The 23,461-nt window shown below is 45.3% G+C and overlaps 1 protein-coding gene across 1 annotated transcript in view; it reads left to right on the forward strand.

Moving 5' to 3' along the window:
* PCP4 (Purkinje cell protein 4) overlaps positions 1 to 23,461 on the forward strand; it is a 58,457-nt gene that overhangs the window by 13,783 nt on the left and 21,213 nt on the right. Inside the window, exon 2 of the mRNA XM_077118948.1 lies at positions 13,858 to 13,909. Within this exon, the coding sequence (XP_076975063.1) occupies positions 13,858 to 13,909 (52 nt within the window). The remainder of the gene's footprint in view (positions 1 to 13,857; positions 13,910 to 23,461) is intronic.

Below are 23,461 nucleotides of genomic sequence, written 5' to 3' on the forward strand. Positions count from 1 at the left end.
TCCAGAAAACCAGCCAGGTCTGTTGTTTTTTCCCCTAATCATCTGTATAGGGTAGATATATCTTTAAACGAGCCCTGTGCTGGTTTGAAAGGATGTACGTACCCTAGAAAAGCCATGTTTTAATCCTAATATCATTTTGTAAAGGCAGCGTTTCTTCTAATCCCAATTCGGTACTATGCGTTTGAAACTGTAATTAGATCATATCCCTGGAGATGTGATTTAATCAAGAGTGGTTGTTAAACTGGATTAGGTAGAGGCATGTCTCCATCCATTTGGGTGGGTCTTGATTAGTTTCTGGAGTCCTATAAAAGAGGAAACATTTTGGAGAATGAGATTGATTCAGAGAGAGCCAGAGAAGAATGACATAGCTACAAGAGCCCACAAGCCAGCGACCTTTGGAGATGAAGAAGGAAAACGCCTCCTGGGGAGCTTCATGAAACAGGAAGCCAGGAGATGAAGCTAGCAGATGACGCCTTGTCTGCCATGTGCCCTTCCAGCTGAGAGAGGAACTGTGACTGAGTTTGCCATATGCCTTCTCAGCTGAGAGAGAGAAACCCTGAACTTCATTGGCCTTCTTGAACCAAGGTATCTTTCCCTGGATACCTTTGATTGGGCATTTCTATAGACTTGTTGTAATTGGGACATTTTCTCGGCCTTAGAACTGTAAACTAGCAGCTCATTAAATTCCCCTTTTTAAAAGCCGTTCCGTTTCTGGCATATTGCATTCCGACAGCTAGCAAACTAGAACAAGCCCGTTTACAACTGTGTCTCAGTTTCCACGTGTAACTTTATCTTTTATTGAGAGTTCCCTCCTCCTTTCTCACTCTTGGCTTCTGGCTGGACAGCCATGACTCCTAGATGTGGAGAGAGAAGGCAGAGTCCATCTGTCTTTCCTGCCCCGCTGGTGCGGGGGTGTTTTCTATGTACACTGCGGGGAATAATGCGCTTTGGACACCTGGGTCTTTGTCTGAGAGCCTGCCATTGTCTTCTCTGTCTCTCATTCACAGCAGTTGTTCTAGCAAACATCTAGCTTCCATGCCATCCACTTTTATTCTGAGGGTAATCTAAGGGACTGACACAAATCCAGGAAGACAGAAGGGAAGTAGGGTGGGTAGAGAAGCATTTCTTTAGGGGTAGCTCAGATTCAGGAGACGGATAATGGGGCCCGAGGGCACTGATCCTTGTCACACCTTCAAATCCATGGGTCTTCCAAAGATGGCCGGGGAAGGTTAATCTGATCATTGCTGGAAAGAGTGGAGGAAGCTGCACGGCGGTTCTCGCACCCCTCTATTCAGCCTCCGACCGGCCGGTGGTCATCTGACTGTGTTAGAGGCACACATCCTGTAAACAGGCTGGACAGTTCTCCCCGGGCCCCTCTACATCCATCCGTGGGTCATTAGCTGAACCTCTTCCTGCTCTGCATGTTCTAGAAAGAAATCCAGGCTATGATTTGTGTCACACAGGCCAAAGGCATCCACGCCAGAATCAGGGGCCTGGGAAACTTCCACCAACTCCCAACACAAGTAGAGGCTGCACATTTTATGAAGAAACAACCACGAATATCAACCTTCTCTCTTCAGAGTCTCATGACAGCCATGCGACACAAGCGTTTGACTTTGTTTTTGTTTTTAATTTTAATTAGTTATGTAGGTACTGCTGAGCATATGCAGCCATATTCAGGAGCTGTGAGGCACTCCCACTCTTCAAAAGGTTCAGCCCAATCCTTTTCACTACCTTGATCAGGCTGTGAATCAAATATCATGGAAAAGAAACAGACATATTTCCTTTTAAGCCTGCTTTACCATCACTTTTTAGTTGGATTTCTTTTAGGGACCAGATCCATGCAAAGTGAGTATTTTTATCTCATTTAGTGCTCACAACCCGAGGAGTTCGGTCTATTGTTATCTCCATTTAACAGAAGCAGAAATGAGGCTCAGAGAAGCTGAGTGACCAGTGAAGGGTAGCACAGCAGCGAAGCCAAGGGCTGGGATAACTTGGGCAGTCTATTTCCAGGACTCTCATTCCTCTTCTTTTTCAAAGTATGGTTTATTAACGTGTGTCTTAGTTTGCCAGAGCTGCTATGACAATACCACCCAGTGGATTGATTAAATAACAGGAATTTACAGGCTCACAGTTCTGTGGCTAGAAGAAGTCCCAAACCGAGGTATGAGCAAGGCTAGCTTTCTCCCCAGAGACTGCAGCATTCCGGTGCCAGCTGCTGGTCTTTATGGGTTTCTGTCCTGCTCCTTCTTAGACTGAAACCCAAAAGGCCCCTCTGCTTCACCCCAAGGATGGGCAAGGGAAGGCCTTTCCCTGGCAGCATCGGCAAACCCAAAGCCAGCCTCGGGACTGCCAATTGCCCAGCTGTGATCAGTTTTCTCCACACGCAGCTGGGCTCCAACCATGCTGAGCTTTGCCCTTACAAGGCTGCAGAGAAGATATCCTTGCAGGTGGCTGGGGAAGTCCCTGAGTCTGGGCAGGAGAAACAGTTCTGGGGAGTATGGTTTAAAGGGGACACGCCCTTTTATTCTAGAGACAATGTCCTGCTTCCATGCCGTTTGGAACTCAGGAGAAAATTCGGTTCACTCCCATGATGTTGCCTGCCCCATGGAGAGCTGCACCCTAAAGCAGGGTAGAAGAGGGGCATGTCCGTGTGTGCCCAGGGGCCTCAGGAGGCAGGGGTGCAGCTCTCCTCTGGCATGGGACCCCAGGAGGCAGGGGTGCAGCTCTCCTCTCCTGGCACGGGGTCCCAGGAGGCAGGGGTACAGCTCTCCTCTCCTGGCATGGGGTCCCAGGAGGCAGGGGTGCAGCTCTCCTCTCCTGGCACGGGGTCCCAGGAGGCAGGGGTGCAGCTCTCCTCTCCTGGCACGGGGCCCCAGGAGGCAGGGGTGCAGCTCTCCTCTCCTGGCACGGGGCCCCAGGAGGCAGGGGTGCAGCTCTCCTCTCCTGGCACGGGGTCCCAGGAGGCAGGGGTGCAGCTCTCCTCTCCTGGCACGGGGCCCCAGGAGGCAGGGGTGCAGCTCTCCTCTCCTGGCACGGGGTCCCAGGAGGCAGGGGTGCAGCACTTCTCTCCTGGCACGGGGCCCAGGAGGCAGGGGTGCAGCGCTCCTCTCCTGGCACAGGGTCCCACGAGGCAGGGGAACAGCTCTCCTCTCCTGGCACAGGGTCCCAGGAGGCAGGGGTGCAGCTCTCCTCTCCTGGCACGGGGCCCCAGGAGGTCGGGGTGCAGCTCTCCTCTCCTGGCACAGGGTCCCACGAGGCAGGGGAACAGCTCTCCTCTCCTGGCACGGGGCCCCAGGAGGCAGGGGTACAGCTCTCCTCTCCTGGCACAGGGTCCCAGGAGGCAGGGGAACAGCTCTCCTCTCCTGGCACAGGGTCCCACGAGGCAGGGGAACAGCTCTCCTCTCCTGGCACAGGGTCCCACGAGGCAGGGGAACAGCTCTCCTCTCCTGGCACAGGGTCCCACGAGGCAGGGGTGCAGCTCTCCTCTCTTGGCACGGGACCCCAGGAGGCGGCCTCTGAGAGCACAGGGCAGGGCCCAGTTGCAGAGTCCTCTTTTCCATGCTGGGGTGGATAGCTGTCCTTTCACATATTGTTGTTTGCAGAGTTGATGCTGGCCTCCACCTCACTTCAAAGGCTCCTTAGAACCTTCCATGACATTCACTTCAGAGCGAATGGATAGTAGCACACATGACAGTCTTTTTGAGCTAAGCTGAATAAACAAAACGAGGTGGTTTTAAATGGCAGATGTAGGAGATGCTCAGGATTAGAAAATTCAAAAGATATTTATTCTCAATACACTAAAGAGCCTGGGGTGGACATTTCTCATTGTCAGATCTGTGAAAGCAGGAGCTCTGACACGGGGGCCATTTAACAGGGGCACTTCTTTAAATTGCAACACAGGCCTGCGGTTTATAAAGACACCAACTGCTAGGAAACGATACATATGACATCTGACCATTTTTATGAGATGGAAACTATATGTATATATGTCCTCACAGAAAAGAGATGGGGAAGACATACCCTGAAATGTCAACATTGATTACCCCTGATTAGTTGGATTGTAAGTCATCTTTTACTTTCCCCCTTGTGTATTTATTGCCCATAATTTTCACAAGGCCCATATTCTATTTTTATAATATTTTAGAAAATATTATTATTTGAAAAGAATTTAGGCACAAATAAAATTTTTAAAGGTAGAGAATCCTAATTAAAAAATTAGCTGTAAGATAAAATGGAAAGTGAATTTCAATGGACAACCCATGAATTCCTAAAAATGAGGGACCTCTCCTAAATGGTCTGCTAAACCACAGTGATCCCCATTATTTCTACGACTGAAAAGGTCAGGATGAAAATGCTGGGAATAGAATATAGTACCGGAGGCAGAATTTCAGGCGCTGGGTCTCTGAAAGGTGAGAGTGAGAACACAGAGGAGGAACTGGAAAGGTTAATTAGCTGCCATTTACCATCCCCTCGCCTTTTATTCTTTATTAAACTTTCTTTTTTTTTTAAACCCTTCCAACTGAAGTTCATTTTTGACATTCCTTTCTACAACTTCAGGGATTATATTAGTGCTACTTTAATGCTCAGATTTCCAAATGTTACTAGGGGAATCATAGGAGACTTAAAAATATCACCAGCAAGAAATGAAGTCTTTTCTCTCCTTATCGCCAAATGTTGGTGTTCTAGTTTGCTAGCTGCCAGAATGCAACACACCAGAGACAGATTGGCTTTTAATAAAAGGGGGTTTATTTTTTAGTTCTTCAGAGGAAAGGCAGCTAACTTTCCACTGAGGTTCTTTCTTACGTGGAAGGCACAGGATGGTCTCTGCTGGTCTTCTCTCCAGGCCCCTGGGTTCCAACAACTTTCCCCGGGGTGACTTCTTTCTGCATCTCCAAAGGCCTGGGCTGAGCTCTGAGTGCTGAGATGAGGAATACCGAGCTGCTTAGGCTGTGCTAATTGCATTCTCTCATTTAAGCACCAGCCAATTAAGTCAAACGTCTCTCATTGCAGAAGACACGCCTCCTAGCCGACTGCAGATGTAATTAACAACAGATGAGGTTAATGTACCATTGGCTTGTGTCCACAGCAACAAGACTAGGTATGCTCACCTGGCCAAGTTGACAACTGAATCTAACTAACATAGTTGGCATGAAAGTCTTTCTGCTCTTTGGACATATTCAGGGAATTTGGCTTGGAAGACATCACCAATGGTGTGCCTTTGTGTTTCCCAAGTAGCCACCCCCTTCAGCTAGTGATGGCTCCAAGCCCCTGCTGACCACCTGTTGTTTATCCCATCTCACAGCATAATTGCAGTAGTTGTGCTCCTCTGTTCATTTCAAGTCAGATATTTCATCGAAGAAACATACGCTACTTCCTCAATAAAACATTAAATATAACACCATAGAAACTCACTTTTTTGTTTCTTTATAAACATGTTGATCAAAAGAAATTCATAGGGTGGTGCATTGGTGGCTCAGTGGCAGAATTCTTGCCTGCTGTGCCAGAGACCCGGGTTCGATTCCGGGAACCTGTCCAAGCCCCCTTCCTCACCCCCCAAAACAAAGAAATTCGTCGAGGATCTCTTAGAAGGGCCTGCTGAGATAATTGGGGTTGTTTCTCCATTCCCGATGCAATATCGGAGCCTTCATGTTTCCTGAGCGACAGCGTGCAGTGATATGCCAAAGACACACAGATTTATGCTCTTTTTATTTTACGGCCTGTTGGAGGAACGGACTGTCACAATGCTGCCATCTCAGGGGAGCCAGAAACCCTGAAGACGTTAGAGAGATATACTCTCAGGGTACCAGGGCACAAAAGGAAGACAGCACCATGGAGAAAAAAGCTAAAGAGGACACACATCTTCGGGGGAGAAATGGTGTGAGTAGCACTTGCTAACAAGAGCCTCCAAGCTACTGCGGGAATGAGATAGATTTCCCTTTCCTTCCTTTGGAAAATCTCTACAACCACGCAGCAGATGGTGGCCAACAGAGGACAGATGTTGGTAACAGGTGCCAAAATGCTAAAAAGCACCTTCAAACCAGTTCTCCTTTGAATACTAGAAAGCCATCCCCTTGATGTCATCCAATAATGACTCTTCTGAAAAGTGCCATCTCTGCTGGAGCTTACCACATGGCCAGTGGTACGCAGATGTCATCATCTTTCTTTCTTTCTCAGAGGGTGGAAACCAAGGCTGATGAGGGACTCCCCCCAGCCGAGCACCCACACGCCTCCCCCAAGACGCGGAGAGCCCCCTTGAGCCCCACCCAGCCCAGTGTGAGTTAGGGGCCCCTCATCCATGCCTTGATCTTCGTCACCCTTGGGTCCTGGCTCGTTTGCTGCCCTCCTGAGCTGCAGGCTCTGACCTCTGCCTGCTCCACCAGGCGGTCGGCCAGCAAAAGTCAGAGCATTTGCCCTTTCGGATCGCCCAGGGTCTGCTCAGAGAAGCCAAAAGTCAACAACTGGTCCAGGGGCGCGTCCCCTCCTGGGTGGGGAGTCTGCCCCTGGATCCCACGACCTTCACCGCTGCTCATTTCGCACACAGGTGAATGCTTGGCTATTCTGCTTTAAAACAGAATCTTCTATTTCATAGCCTGGGAGAGACAAAAAAAAAGAAAGCCTCCTAACTGGAGGGTTTTCTCTATGAGGTGGCAGTGAGCAGGCAGACACCGTGACTGAAAGTTGCTCATTTCACTTCCACCAGTGATGGCTTGATAACGGGGGCTGAGCAAAATGCCTCTGTAAGCCAAGTTTACCTGGGGTCACTGCCCTTTGTTCCCTGCAGAACCTGAATGTAAGAATTATCTTCTTTTCTCCAGTCTTGGTTTTTTTTTTTTTTATTTTTATAAATGCAAAGTCAGATGCATTTATAAAGCTCTATTTAATATTTGGTAGCAACATGGGCACATTTACTTGGGAGGGGCGGGACCCTGGAGAAGTTGGGAATGATCTGAGCCCCTCCTGCTCCAGGTCCTGGATCCCCATCCCTAAGGGGGCTTCGGAAGGGGTAACCCTCAGGTCAAGCCATGAATCACCAAAGTACCTATCTAGCCAAGTTTTCAGGGTGAAGGCAAATTTATCTGATTAAATGCTATAGGCTTACAGTCAGAAAATATTCTTGGACTGTAATTTGCACCCCAAATCTAAACCACTGGAATTCGTTTTCACATTTCATTCTCTTTGGCCTCCTAGAATGAAAAATAAGTGCTTCTTAAGGGTGATTTGTGTTTCATCCTGAAGATGAAACATTAATACTTGACTAAATGATCTTCCAAATAGGCACAAACTAGCCAGGGTTTGGGGGTAGCAGTAGTGGGGAAATGGGTGATGATAATTTGGTTTTAAACATAACACATAAAAGACATACCTGATTTATGGGTATGAACAGGAAGGAATGAAAGGTGGGACCCTCCTCACAAAACTTTAGAAACTACATGGTAAAAACACACAAAACAATGATATAGCTCCTTAACTTGCAGTTATGGCCCATGAAAAAGATGTAAAGATCAGGTTGCATTGACTGTATTAGATTTATTTTCTAAATCTCTGAAGTTATTCAATTTCTTGAATCCTTTACTTACTTTAGGGAAACTCGGTGCTCAGTGCTAGACTGAGTTATATTTAGAGACTGAAGCAGAAAGAAATATACAGACCCTATCTTTATTTAGAGTTTCAATAATCTATTCAGGAGTACTTTTTGCATTAGTATCATTTTTAAAAATATCATGTTAAAATATTAATAATCTTGATTAATGAGTTGTTTGGTGACCCGTGAAATTTTGTGTTGGAGACGTCACTTTTTCTGATGGTGCCCACTCAAAGAACACTATGGTTGTGTCATAGATTTCATGAGGGAGGAGAGTGGACTGAGAACTAATCAAATCACTCATTTTCAAAGGAAGTGTAAGCTTTGCAATGGAAATGGCCATCAGGTTGTGCAAGCATCTCTCAGTGGTTGTCAGGATATCAGAACATTTTCTGTAACAGCCAATACTCGTTAATACGTAGCTATTACTGATGTTCATAAGCTCCTACATAGCACATAGAAATGGTCAGACATATCTTAATAGCCATTCTAAGCTTAAAGTAGAGGGAGCAATGGATCCAAAGCCAGACATTTTCCTGAAAATTAGTATGGCTTATCAACTAGTGGGGCATCTAAAATGAGGGGATGCCCAGAAGTCATCCAGCTAAATTTAACTTCTGAATCAGACACCTCATATGTGCCACTTCGGACCTTTTTGGTGAGAAATCCCTTGGTGCTCATTCCGGAAGCTGTAATCTGACAGCACCTAACCTCCCGCCCATACTGCACATCTCTGTCTTCTGTCCTCTTGTTTCCTTGTTGACCCCAGGCAGATGCCACGTGTGAGCCTTTGCATGGTCTATAAATTAATGCTCTGTGAGCAAATTTTGGACCAGTGGGGACAGGAGCTTGTGGATAAACCCATTTGCCTTCTCACCCTGAGGTTCTTTTGTCCAGGGTTAAATAGTGTCCCTAAAGTTCATGTCTAATTGGAACCTGTACAGGTGACCATATTTGGAAATAGGGTCTTTGCAGACATAACGAAGTTAAGGTGAAGTCATACTGGACTAGGCTGGGCCCTAATTCAAGGACTGGTCTCTTTAGTAAGATGAGGGGAACATGGACACAGAGATATGGGTTCACAGGGTAAAGTGCAACATGTGATGGCAGATGCAGAGATTGGAATGATGCAACTGCCAGAAAAGAAGCGCTAGGGATGGCTGACCATGGCTCGAAGCTAGGAGAGGCAGGGAAGGATTCTTTCCTCAAGCTGTGGAAGCAGTATGGCCCCGTCAATACACATTCGAGGACTTGAGGATCTTTCCCATACTCACTCAGTATTCACACTCCTTTAGCGAACATCACCAAGAAAGGAAACATCCTCTTCTGAGACCCACGCGAGTCACATGTGTGTTTAGCATTGAGATCCCAGAGTGACGTCTCTCTGGACATGGTTCTCCTGGATTCCCTCAGCCTCTATCAGTGCCCTCAGTAGATTTCACAGCTTGCAAGCAAGCCCCCTGCTTGGTGGTAGAGAAAACAAAAGCTCTTGAGTCCTGTGATTTTCAGTTCTTGTGTGGATTGCTTAGATGGGTAGTTAGCATTTCCTGATGGTGAAACCAGGACATATGGAAAGAGATGGTTTTGAGGAAAATGTGTCCTGTGTTCAAAGAGCCAAGTAATTTTGTTGTTTAGATCACAAGGGTAAATCTGAGCAGGAAATACTCCCACACAGGGGACACCTTGCCCATTGAAGAGGTCTCTGGAGATGCCAAGAGGAATATTGTTTTGATATGTCTGAATGGGCATGCCAGCATGCTAGAGGTGGGCAAACAGTACATTGGCTTGAGGCAGTGGGATACTGATTTCAGAGGAGCGCGGGGACTTCTAGGCAGGAGAACATGGAAGAAGATGCTATGTCGGTGGTAGGACAAGGTATTCAGTGGAGTCCCAAATGGGAGGATGTGATGAAAGTGGAGTCGTTTGCATTGGGGTGGCCTTGAGAGTTGACTGGGAGAGCCAAATGCGAACTGAGCTGAAAACAAGATGAGGGGCAGACAGCAAGACTCACGGCTCATTCTCCAGGGAGCAGAGTTATGATGCGGTCTAACGACTCTGATTTTGCCTTTGGGACATTTAGGCTGCTTTTTCTTTTATACTCCCTCCCCTGGAGGAAAAGCAAGCAAAACCCACATATGCCCAGCTCTGCCATTTTAGTGGCCATGACGATAGACAATCAAAATCAGTGGGAAAACATTAAAGCAAATTTCTCCTGATAAAATGGTATGGAATGCTACATCCAGGAAGCTGTCAAATACACTTATGCTTAGTTTTTCTAGATGATTCCAACAATACATTTTTCCCCTTCTGAATTGGCCTGGTATTTGTGACTGCGTATATTTGGCCAGAGGGTACTTATCTTGCCTTCTGTATACCTACGTAAATTAAATTGTTTTGATTCTTAAATGGAATAATGCATTGGTGGTATCTATATCTGATATTGCTGAAATTTCTGAAATTCGAGGGAATGAGCTCAGAATCCTGAAATCTCATATCAGAGTTTGGTCTGAAGGTAGCTCATTCTTCCCTGTTCCTTTAATGCTTCATTTGATTTATGTGTTCAATTAGAACAAGCTGTTTCTCTGAGGAGTGACTGCTTCTGTCCAGCAGGCAGAACAGTTCTCAGGATGATGGCCCCAGGGATGGGGAGAGTGGGAGCTGGGGTCTTCGCTCCCGTGGGGATAAGAGCAGTGGGGTGGGGAGAGAAGGAGCCTCTTTCCCCAAGACTCTATCTTCTTTCACTTCATGAGAAGGACTCTTTTCTGTACTGGACTTATGGAGAAAAACCTACCTTTAAAAAAAAGATTTTTTATATATTTTTGTTCTGGGCTTGGCTTGGTCCTGAGTTCCTGTGTTATTTAAATTTGAAAAGAACAAAAAAACCTCATAGCACTTGTACAATTGAGCCCTCGGCTGGGGGTTGACTCTGCTTTGTAAAACTGGGGTTTTCCTGCTTCATCGCTCCCCATCTGTGCTCAGGGGTCCCCAGGAGGGACACCCCAGAAAATATCCAGAGGGTCTAGGTGCAGCAGATGACAAGGTGGAATTCCAGCATGTGGCGTGAGCAAGTTTCTCTCTATGCCTCAGGATATAATGTGTAAAGGGAGGCGATGCAGATTAAGGCGTCTGCCTCCTTAGGGGAGTTGTGGGAATTACAGGAGTGGCCATGCCCCGGGGACACAGCCCAGAGGCACCCAGCCCAGCCCACCCCTTTGGCTGCCCAGGGCAGAGAAACTTCAAAGGGCTCCACTGGAGCTGAAGCCACCATGGGTGATGGGCCTCCTTGGGCCCCTTGGGAAGGAGCAGGAAAGCCTTGAGTGATTTCCCCAGTGCTCTCAGCTTTTGCTTAAAAGGATTGCAAGGTCTCAGAGAATTCTGAAAAGAGATGCTTTCAATGATGAGGTCTTTTGGTCGGGATCATTTTCTGCTCTAAGACACCATTATCTCCTTATGCTGTCTCTAGCTTCATTCTATCTCCATGAAATAAGCCCTGACAGAGAACCTGTCTTAGAAACCCGAAGGGATACAGACTGTGCAACAGGACTGGATACAAAAACTCAAAAATGGACAGCACAATACTACCTAATTGTAATGTAATTATGTTAAAACACTGAATGAAGCTGCATCTGAGCTGTAGTTTTTCTTCTATATATTTTTTGTATTTTTTATTTTTATTTTTTTCTCTATATTATCATTTTATTTCTTTTTCTGTTGTCTTGCTATTTCTTTTTCTAAATCGATGCAAATGTACTAAGAAATGATGATCATACATTTATGTGATGATATTAAGAATTACTGATTGCATATGTAGAATGGAATGATTTCTAAATGTTGTGTTAGTTAATTTTTTTTTAATTAATAAAAAAAAGAAAGAAAGAAACCCTGAGAAAGTGGCTCCTGCTCTCCCCTGTGCACATTTCACTTTGGTTTTCTTCAGCTTTCTAAGAAGTGGTCTTTCATGGGCACGGTGCCCATGCCATTTGGAAGGTGTCAGATGCTAGGGCATTTAAAGCCTGTTGGATAGAGGGTGCGCCTGTTTTGCATTTGTATTCCATTGAGTTTGACTTTGTTCTAAAACACTGCGTTTTTATCCCCTGGGATTTTCCCTTTTCCTGAACCGCTGTAAATTAGGCGGGAGAAAAGGAGGCTCTAAATACCAGAGTAGACGGGCCTGTTTGGCTCCAACCTCGTCACGGTGCTCAGAGGACTCTGGTCTATGCAGCGTCCTGGGAAAGGAGGAGGCACCAGGCCAAGGACAGGCCAGAGGAACCGCAAGCCTGCCTGCCTCAGTTTCCCGGGGCCGCTGTAAAAGGGCCACAAACTGGGTGGCTGAAAACCACAGCAATGGACAGTCTCACGGTGCTGGAGGGCAGAGATGCAAACCGTGGGGTGGGCAGGTCCTGCTGCGTCCCAACGCCACAGGGAAGACTCTGGTGCTCCCCTGGCTTTCCACGCTTTGCTGGCCATCCATGGCAGCCCCTGCCCCTGTCGTCTCATTCTCCTCTCCGTCTGCCTCTGTGCCCAACTTTCCCCTTCTAAGAGGACACCAGCCATGCTGGGTTACCCCAGGTTAACTTACCTCATTCAATCTATAACTACCCTATTGCCAACTGAGGTCAGGTTCTGGGGTCCTGGGCACTCGGACTTCAACATTTCATTTGGGGGGCCACAGTGCAATCTGTAACGCTATTACATTGAAGAAACGCAGTTTCTGGTTTAAAGGATGTATACTGTAGGTTGATTGCTTTAGGTAATAAAAGGATATGATGACCTGGGGGGCTCTAAATGGACGCTTGTTCAAGAAGAACTGAAGTTTGGCCCAGGACCAGGACCTCTTTTGTACCTCCCTGCGAACACCCGGGGGTCCGGCTCCTGGGCGCTGACGCTCCAAATTCAACAGGAAGAAGGGGCTGCATCTGCGTCACCTTTCCAACTTGTCACCTTTACTCCCATTTCCTGCCGGGGAGAGGAGGGGGCAGGGTACTCCCGACCTGGGCAGGTGTTTCACCTTCACGTGCCTAGGACAAGGTGTGGCTGGTGGGGGGGAAGAAATGCAGGCCTGCGCTGAGCCTCATGCTGGGGCAGGAGCAGGAGGCAGGAGCACAAACTGGTTGGACATATGTCTACCATTCACCCTACTTAATTACACTAATCAGAGCTCAGAAAGCAAGGTTTTCCTAGATATCTGTCCGCCCGCAATGAAGAGTTGACTACCTTGAAAACTAAGGGGTACCGATTGTTAACCTGTTCTGTTGCTTTTAGGTTGAACAGCTGGACCCAAATATACATTTTCAGGGGACCCTTAGCTTTTAGCGCTTTTCACATATGAAAATCACTGGTGATTTTTCCACATTAGGGGGTCTGCCTCTTTCCTTCCAGGATTGCATTCGGGTGGATCCATGTGTAACTGCGACAGTTCCTTGCAAACACTGAGCTCTAGGCAAGGACGTCTGGTTCTACTCTCAGCTCTGCCATTGATCAGCTGTGATGTTGCTGTGATGTTGGACAAATTATGCCCCCTACATGGTTCTCCTTTCTTTACCTAAAAAGTTTGAGATTTTATAATCTCTTCAATCCTTTTCAATGCCAAGCAATGTTTTCTGATAATGACCAAAAACTGGATTGACAAAATGCCTTGTTGTCCATATGCTAAAAGAATTACAAATATCATGTTATTTAAAGACAGTAGCTGAATAAGCTATGAGGGAACATGCTTGTATGTTTAAAAGTATAATGCATTCCATGCAGCTCTCCAGACTTCATCTGGAAAATCTTGCCCAAAGATTCAAGTCTAATGGGCAAAAGGCAAAAACAACAGAAAAATAACTCTGACTTAAAATTTTGTTTATAGTTGATTAAAATTGATTTTAAAATAAGACATTTAACATAGTAATTGGAATGATAATATGGCAGTGTCGTTGACAGAGGTGACAATTCTGATCTCACAGCTGGCACAAGCTCTTAGCTATTTCCCACATATTTTTGATAAGACTATGCTCGACCAACAGTAGTCTCCCATCTGGTTTGTCTTGTGACGAGTGGACTTCATCCTTGCACAGTGCATCTGGACAAGGAACAAGGTTTCTGCAACTCTTGTGCATCTTTTCTTGCACTGAACTCACAGCTTTGGTTTTCTGAGAGCGATACTTTCACCTTTTAAGCTTAACAAACATAGAACTTGGTATAATGCAATAGAAATTTGAAACATTAAAGGAAAACATAATCCTGAAAATAAAACAATTTATTTTTCTTTTTTTTCTTAATGCCTCTAGCGACCAGGCGCTGGAGCAACCAATGGAAAAGACAAGACGGCTGGTGAAAATGGTAAGTGGACCAGAAAAATACAAACACACTGCCCCATCCACATGCTTGAGCACTGGGCAGGTGTGGCTCAAGCGTTCCATTTAAATCAGCTTCCTACAGAGGTAGTTGAGACTCAAGTTGAGAGCTGAGTTGAGCACTTCATAGTGAGCACCCGTGGTCTGGTTTTACAAAGAAAGCCAAGCCAGCTCAGTGCAGTGATAAGAACAATTTGCCTCCCAAAGGAGGATTCCCATTTTGGGCAACGTTATAATTACCATGCAAATACAGTGCTCTGCTTTCTTCATTAGGGTTGGTGAGAATCATCTGAGTTGTTGTGAGGATAAAATGAAACCAAATGAGATTAAGTGCTTTGAAAACTGTGAAGTGCTCAACTCGTGTAAGGATGATGAAGACTTGCTTCAGACCTTCTGGTACCGAGCACTGTGCTGGTCCCAACGGAGTGGGTGGCTCAATCAGTGTTGCTGCAACAATTTACAATAATGATAATACCGATAGGAGCATTTGTGTATTGTCTCTCCCATCAGCATGTGGCTTTATATTGTTTGTCGTCATCTTTTATGGATGGGGAAACTGAGGCTTGGAGTGGAGGAGCTGGGAAGTCTCCAGGAATGGGAAGAGCTTGGAACTTGAAAGAGACACAGCCAGGTTTAAGCCCTAGCTCCCCGGCTTAGTGGTGTGATGAGGGACGATGTGTAATAATGAAAAAATCCCTTGTGAGTACTGAGGGCTGGAGTTAAGGACTCTGGTGAAGTTAGAAGACCCAGTTTTTTGTTGTTATTTTTTGTTCTTTTTGTTAACTACAAAGAGAAGTTACCTTTTGTGGAAAACTACCCCTGCTTCCAAATGGATGGATTTTATGCCGGTGCCCATTAATCAAATAGTGGGTGTTATCAGTCTCACAAACACCAGCTATAAAAATTCTTTACTGTCCTGAGCTCGACTTTGGATCCTTGGTGGTGAGCCCGGCCCAGAGCCTGAACAAGACTCAGGTACTGGATTAAAATGATTCCTCCTGGGGCCTCCTGTAGGGCAGGGTCAGGGCAGTGAGTGCTGGAGTGAAGGGCAGGACCTGGGTCCATTGTGTCAGCACGTGCGGAGATGACCAGTCGGGGCTCTCCAGAAACAGAGCCCATAGCGTGTGTGGACATACGTACGTTCAGAGGTTTTTCCCAGGCATCGGTTTCCAGGACTTTATGGCAAGTCTGAACCCACAGGGCAGCAGCTGACGCCCCCACCCTAAGGTAGGGTTTCTTCTTCGGGGAAACCTCAGAGTTTGCCTCAAAGTCCTTCAGTGGCTTGGCTAAGGCCCACCCAGGTTGTTGAGGGGAATGTCCTTCACTTTGAGCTAAGTGTTTGTAGATGTCAACCACATCTAGGAAAGGCCTTCACACAACCCCTAGACTCGCGTTTGAGTGGGCAGCTGAGTGGACAGCCTGGCCAAGGTGACAGCGCCCAAGGGTGTGCTGATGGGAGCTGAACGGGGGAGAAAGGCTGCCCCCAAGCCTGACTGTGCTTCCTTTACTTCTGCTTATGAGTTAGAGTGTGTGTGTGGGGTATGGGCAAGGGGGTCAGAGAGTGGAAGGAGCAAGGATGGGACTTCAGAGGAAGGAGAAAATTGGAGCTGGTCCACAGGGAAGGTGTCTGCTGTCCAGGGGCACCTGTAGGTTGTCCTCATTCATAGGTTTGCTGTCCACTGGAGGGCATTTCCATAGTGCCTCACAGCCCTAGAATCAGAATTTTATAGCCAAAAGACTCTTCAAGGGTCATTTACTGCAGTGGTTCTCAAACTCTTTCTGCTTGGGACTTCTTTCCATTCTTAATTCTTGAAGAGCCCAAAGAATGTGTTTTTGCTTTGGTTATATCTACTGGTGTTTAAAGTAAAGCTGAGACATTTTGTAAAATTTTACTACTTTGTGAGAGATAAAGTTAAAAACCTATCAGATGTCAGGTGTACGAGTAGTTCAGTGGTTAGAATGCCTGCCTTCCATGCTGGAGACTCAGGTTCGATTCCCCGATCATGTACCCCACCCAAAAAAAACCTATTACATGTTAATGTAAGTAACACTATATTTATGAAAAGTAACTATTTTCCCAAATGAAAATGTATTTCAGTGAGAAGAGTGGCCATGTCGAACATTTTTGTAAAGCTCTTTAGAGCCTGGCTTAACGGGACACAGCTGGAATCTCATATCAGCTTCTCACTCAGTCTGTTGTGACATCACATGCCACGTAGTCTCTGGAAAATTCCATCGTGCACTTGTGAAAGAGTGAGAGTAAAAAAAACAGACAAATAATGTCTCAGTATTATAAATATATGATTGATGTTGTGATCGCCCTCAAAGCATACCGGGCACCAACGGGTCCCTGGTCCACGCTTTGAGAACTGCCGACCTAGTGACACTCCTGTGTTGTGAGTGAGAAGACTGGAGTCTAAAGATGAGTGCTGGTGGGTTGGCGCTCAAGCCTGATCTAGTTCCAGAGAGCCGACAGTGTGTGCATCTTCAGCTTTGCCCCAGCCTCCCATGGGTCCCTCAGAGCAGCTCTCTGTGCTCAGAGCTCTGCATTAAAGGGAATTGTCAGCTGTTGCAGAACATGCTGCTTTCTGCCTGAATTTCCTGCAGACAAAAAGTGGCCCACCCCAGTGGAAACTGAATGAGTCTTTTCTGGAGATACAAAAGTTAAATGAGTGGAAACATTCAAGAATCTATGGATAAAGCTTTTGATGATGGAATTCTAGATATTAAAGGAAATCCACTTCGTAGGGATAAAAGACATTAGAATTAGCAGTGATTCAAATTTTGTAGAATAGTGGCCCTACGTAAGTTCAAATTATTATCAGTGCACTTTATATTCATTTCAGGGAAGACTACTCATATATGGTATATGTATCTGATAGATTATTAAAATACTAAGTTTGTGCTTTTGTCTGTAAGAGATGTTTTCCTAAGAATCAAAGTCAAATCTTAAATTCCCAAGGAGAGATCACCTTGGAATTTCTGTTTAAAATTAATATTACTTTCCATTGAAATTCAAATTATTTTACTCTGTCACCACAGACATCTAGGGAAATCTATTATCTTAATGTATATTTCCTATTAATATCAAATGAAGCAGCTTCCATGTGCTGAAGGCATAAGGACCTATGAGAACAGAAAGGAAGCATAAGCATTAAACTGTTATGAGACTTAGACAGTGTACAATTAATGGCAAAATGAACATTTCCAAATTTCTTCTATTATTCTTCCCCACATCAAAATAACCTTATTCCAAACAGTGCCAATTTAGTTGTGGCCTTTATTTCACACTTAAAGCAATGAGGGCTGTGGAGTGAGTTATGGACAACTTGAAATTATAATCACACACAAGTCAGTTATTTTTGCTGCAGAGGACATCTCAGAGTTTAAAATGAATATTAATTTAAATTAATTGAATTTGGGCTGCACTGGAATGTGGCTACATTAAATATTATCTCCAGAGGGCCATTGGCTAGGGAGCCTGTTTCTTGTAATTCCAAGATTGATTTCAGTTGTTGTTGTCACGGTGTTTATTGATGTGAAATATGACTTACATTTCACTCCCTGCCATCCAAAACGCCCCTGGCAGCCTCCTCACTCCCCCAGGACATGTCTGCAAACACAGCCCAGCAATTCCAGATGTTCCACACGCCTCTCGATGATGAGGCATCATCTATAGGATGGAAGCAGGATTTTCAGAAATAGTGGGGTTGTTGTCATTTTTTCATTTCAAAAAGAAATTCATTAGGATTGGATGGGTCATAGGTTTTCAGTCCTATGTGAACACATTAGGTTGGTTATTTGATTTGTTTAGATCAAGGATTTCATTTGTTTCTTGACACAGCTCTCCAATTTGTGAAACAGTAGTTCATAGCTCCAGTTACAAGTCTCTTTATCTGGTTTAGGCTTTTGCTATGTTTAAATTCAAACATGTTTATAGATATAGATACAACCATCTGAATCTAGACTATTCCCCGCCAATTACTAGTTCTGGACACAATCTAAAGATTTTCAGTATAACAGTCTGGCTAAATATCTTAATTTGTATCTTGATACTGGTGGTCCAAAGAGATTCCAAGAGTTAAATTTCTTTATCGACACTCAAAAGTGGACAAATACTAGAAGAGAGTAGATGCTGGGAGAATTCCAATTTGAGGCAAAGATTCTTGAATAACAAACCTCCTGATAGGACTTACCCAAGCTAAATTGAACGTCTAAAACTGGAATGGATTCCTCTTGACGTAGTGAGCTGTGATACATTTGTTTCCAAGAGTCCCAGCATTTGGAGGGGTGTGTGTGTATGAGAGGCATATGGACACACCTAACTTTAATAAAATGATCCGCTCAAATTCAGGTTTGTAGCCAAATGCCCCCCAAAAGTATTATTTCTGACTCACCTGTGGGGCTCAAGTGCAGCTGTAGTTTCTTTGAGAGGTAAGTCTCTAGAAAAGACTCAGGTTCCAGAATGGAAAACATGTCCTCCTTCTTTGGGAGAGAGGTTGTGGCGTAGAAAGTTTCTAGAAGGTGTGACCTCGGAGCTCTTAAGATTTAGTTTGAGTTGATGTGATTGTGAACAAGGAATAAGATAAAATGTTCCAGGAACTCTTCTCTCCTTGTTTTGAATCAAATCGAAACCAGAGAGAAAGTGTATCTCACCTTTGTAGGATTTTGAGATAATACACACACATATATGCACAAACACAAACTGTAATTTTCTTATTTTTCTGTCATCGAGTGGGTATAGAGATTGAGAATGAGTTGCATTCATAGATAGATATCATCATCATTAAGTTTTTTGCAAATAAGAAATAAAATTCAAATATCTATTCAAAAAGCACTTTTACCCTTATCTCTAAAAAAAAAAGAAAGAAAGAGAAAATTACTATCGGCCCCAGATGACCTATCTTAGAGACCAAAAGGTATATTGGTGCATGGTGATCTTCCAGGATTCAAACTGATTTGGGCAGGTATTGCCTATGATACATTTAAATGACACCATCTCCTTAGTTTGTGGGAGTGTGTGAAGTGTGACAATGTGCAAAGCTGGGGTGAGGTGAGGTGTGGGGAACAGAGAGGTGGGGGAATCAGTGGGTGTAAGAAGGGGCAGATGTGCAACTGCCCAGGAACGAATGGTGACTGAGCATTCACTTCCATACCCAAGAGAGAAGGTCAAATTTGGCCAAAGAGTTCTCCTGGCTGAACTTGCTCCTGCACACAGGTTGTCTGGCATGGAAGGTGAGAGGAAGAATCCAAGTTTTAGGAAGCTCTCTTGACTTTCAGCTGTTCTGTTTTGCATCAATGATGTGATGGAATCAGATCAAAGTTTGAGGGTGGTGAGAGGGTGAGAATGAGCAGCTTGTGGTTTAGATTTGTGCTCTTCCTGTGCGCTGGTTTGTCCGGGGGTCTGAGAAGCCTAGATGATGTGAGTTTCTGCTCCAGATCAAGGATCTAATATGACAGCTCTGCATAAATCTCAACGGGCGTTTAGACGGAAACTTCCAGTGCTAAGCTAAGCCTCTTTGAAAAGTGAAACAGACAGCTTAGAATACCGAGCAGTGACATATCAGGATGTGCTGTTTATAAATGTAACAGACTGCACCTGGCTTGGAAAAGCACCTCCCGAAAGTCATCAGTCTCGGAGGTGTGCGGTGTCTTCCAGGCGGGGAGCTCTAAATCTGTCTCCTGCTGGAGTAATAAAACCACCGACTGCACCCAGCCTGGATCACCGCATGGATGCCCTGGGACTGCTTCTAGGACACGTGATGTTTCAAGGTGAAAAACTCAATGACTCTGGTTCTCACCTGAGATCTCTTGGCTCTTTCTCTCCTTCTTTTTCCGTATTATTGAAGCGACCAAAGGGGCAGGGGACTTCTAAAACAAGAGTGGCTTAAATACTAACATGGCTTTCAAATATTTCTAGCTGCATCCTTTGTGCTGTTTGCTTTGAACTCGATAAAGAATTGGTATTCTAGAAGAAAGAGACGGTTACACCAGGTTGCTTCTAATATTGATTCATATGGGGAGAGAATGGAATTGGAATTGTTTATTAAGCCAGGGCTTTAAACCGTCAGGTTTTCCAACAAACATGGTCAATGCATGACATCGTTTGATAAGTGAGTTGACTGCATGCGAAGGTTGTTTTAAGGAGTAGCGTTGACAAGGAATTTATTGCCATCGATCTCTGTTATAAGAGGTGTTTTGTTTTTTTTTGCCCTGTCAGATGTAGCATTATAGTAACTTCAGTGAGCAAGCAACACCCTGTATAAATACAGCACTTCTAATCCTCTGTCTTTGGAATGAAAGTGCTTGAAGTACTGTTAGCAGATGCAGAGATTTGTCCAGACCCCTGGTTATAATTCATTACATCTGTAGAGATTCGCATAGTTAAAAACTGCCTGTACACTCTCCCTTTTGTCTGACTCTGTGGCTGCCTGGTGAGTAGGGAGCCTTCAAGGCTCCTCGAGCAGGGCAGGTGATACGTGCAAAGTCATGTCTTAGGAAAGCGGGTGGACGCCAAAGCAAAGTTATGGTCCTCTAGCCAGGTGTCCTCCAGCACACCAGCCTGTCTCTGTTACCCTCTCTCTGGAGTATCTTCTTTACCAGGCTCTCGTTGTAAACCGGCAGCTTTGATGGTGTGAGGCGAGCAGGAGCACACGTTGGCCGAGTGTGAGACCTCAGTGTCAGCACCACCATCGCCTCCTCCACGTGCTTACCTGGATTCCAGTAAACATGTGCGACCTCAGACTGTTTACAGGGACTGTCACTTTAATTTTCAAAAATAAAACATTAGGACAATGCGACGGTGGTGCAGTGACAGAATTCTGGCCTGCCATGCCTGAGACCCAGGTTCGATTCCCGGTGCCTGCCCATGTCAAAAGAAAAGATAACTAAATAAATAAATAAAAATAAAATAAACATTAAAGCAGTCTACTCACATATCGTAGGGCTTATCTGTATTTTTCCTTTTCCATCCATCACTTTCTTCTGTCTTTCCTTCCTTCCTTTCTTCTTTCTTTCTTCTCTCCTTCCCTGCTAATCTTTCTTTCTCTTTCCTTTCTTTTTCTTTATTTCTTCCTCCTTTCCTTCTTTCTTTCTCTCTTTTTTTCTCTCTCTCCCTTTCTTTCACTGGATAATTGGTAACTTTAGACCAGCTGAAGACACTATTTTGTTCCATGTCACTAAATTGGGAGAAGGACCATTTGCTTTAGTGAAAAACTGAAGTTCTAAATCATGCTGAAGGAATTGCTCCAATCTGGAAAATGGCAATCCTTCCATCCGGTGCCATCTTGCCTCAATCAGGAGATAGAAATGCCTTATATTTTGCTTTTAAGTTAGTTGTATGGAAATAATACATCTCAAGTGCTTGAAAACATTTTGCTCTTTAAAGCAGGTGTAACACTCATAATTTTATTTATAGAATTAATTTGTGCAGCAGCAATTTTTAGAGCGAGAACCAGTTTGAACTTCAGCCTGGGCTAAATGATAAGAGCGTCTAATTTGTAGGCTTCTCTTTACTGTGGCTTATGTGTGAGTATAACCGGGCATGCATTTTCCTTTCTGGGGCAAGACACTCTGGGTAGATAGAAACGGGCTGAATCATCTTCAGAAACTGGGATCTACCCCTGTGGTAGATTCAGTTGTCAGCTTGGCCAGGTGAAGGCACCTAGTTCTGTTGCTGTGGACATGAGCCAATGGTACGTGAACCTCATCTGTTGCTGATTACATCTGCAGTCGGCTAGGAGGCGTGCCTGCTGCAATGAATGACGTTTGACTTAATTGGCTAGATGCTTAAATGAGAGAGCGCAACGTAGCACAGCCCAAGCAGCTCAGCATACCTCATCTCAGCACTCACAGCTCAGCCCAGGCCTTTGGAGATGCAGAAAGGAATCACCCCAGGGAAAGTTGTTGGAACCCAGAGGCCTGGAGAGAAGGCCAGCAGAGATCACCCTGTGCCTTCCCACGTAAGAAAGAACCTCAGATGAAAGTTAGCTGGTTTTCCTCTGAAGAATTAACAAAATAAATCCCCTTTTATTAAAAGCCAATCCATCTCTGGTGTATTGCATTCTGGCAGCTAGCAAACTAGAACCACCCCTAAGGTGAGACCAGCTCTCCCGACTGCTTTGAAGGCAAGCCCCACTGTCCCTGTGGAGCAAGCCCAGAGCTAACTTCAAGGCCAGAGGATCCCCTGGGCCTCCCAACAGAGCTCTCTGGGAGCTCATCTCAAAGACAGCTCTGGGGAGTGCTCCTGCAAACTGCGCTGAGCTCATGAAGATCAGGCTCAAATCCATCATGGGCTCCTTCCAGCATTCTCAATCAGTGCGAGCTGGAGTTTCCGATCACTCCAGATTAATTGTGAAGATTGGCTTCAGTGCTGTGAACTATTTCATCAAGAGGATGCTGCCTCACTCCGAGTAGCTGTTTTACTCCCCGCATTGGGACTTTGCTTGTCTTTGGGAAGTGGCCACTCTTCATTAACTTCAGATAAGGTGACAACGGCCTTGGCTCCGGATCATCTTTTGAAGAGTTATGTCAAAGGGTGATCATGGCAGCCTGGGCTAGTCTGCAGGCCTTGGGTGGTGGTTGGGGCCGCTTCCAGGACGCGCCTGCCCTGAGGTTCCAGGAGACCCAACGCCTGGGTCTCCCATCCACCAGCCCTGGAAGACACAACTGTGCCTGACATATTTCCAACTTCTCTCTGTTGCCTCCCCTCCTCCTTCTGTGCTATCTGTGAGGGACAGGACCAGCTACGAAATGGGTGGGGTCCAGTGCAAAATGAACATGTGGGTCCCTTTGTTAAAAAAATATTGTGGATTGCAACACAATGATAGCAGCCCATTAATCCAGTGCCTGCTCTTCTGAGCACAGAGGTTCAGGAAGCCAGTCCTGGTGAAGGAGCTCACATATAAACTTTTTTTTCAGTTTTGCTTTGCTTTTACAACAAAGTGTGTATTATTCTTTTCTCCAGCACCTACCTATTGCTATCCTTGTTGAAACACAGTAGATAGACAATGAAAAAATATTTTGGTGTTGAAAATTAATTTGAATCAAATGGGCTTTTTTTTTCTTTTTTTACCAAAATACGGGGCATATAACATCGCTGTTCTTTATATCTTTATTTTATAAGTGCTAAAATGCATGGCTCATTTTCTACTCTGGTTATGATTTTGTATGATTTTCTCATTTTGGATCTTACCTTGTGGGGAATTAGAGGTGGCTGTAGATTCTCTGGCACCTGGATTGTGAGTTCTAAGTCCCTGGCCTTGCACCTGGGCTTGACTCCTTAAACATAGTGAAGGCAGCTGAAGTGTGACAATGTCAGGGCCTGTGCCCATGAACTAACCAGCAGCCGCGTCCCCCTCTCTCTTGGGATACCCATTGTGAGAGAAGCTGGTTGCCATATAAGAAGTCCGACTACCCTGACACCACTGAGCTGGGGGCAGCCCAGGCCAGCCGCATGCAGCAGCCACGTGGAAAGCTGCATGCTCTGCACCTGTTCTAGCCGTGCCAGTCCTGGTGCCCAACAGGTGGGCCAAGGGGC

The sequence above is a fragment of the Tamandua tetradactyla genome, chromosome 10, assembly GCF_023851605.1.
Source record: "Tamandua tetradactyla isolate mTamTet1 chromosome 10, mTamTet1.pri, whole genome shotgun sequence".
Lineage (NCBI taxonomy): Eukaryota > Metazoa > Chordata > Mammalia > Pilosa > Myrmecophagidae > Tamandua > Tamandua tetradactyla.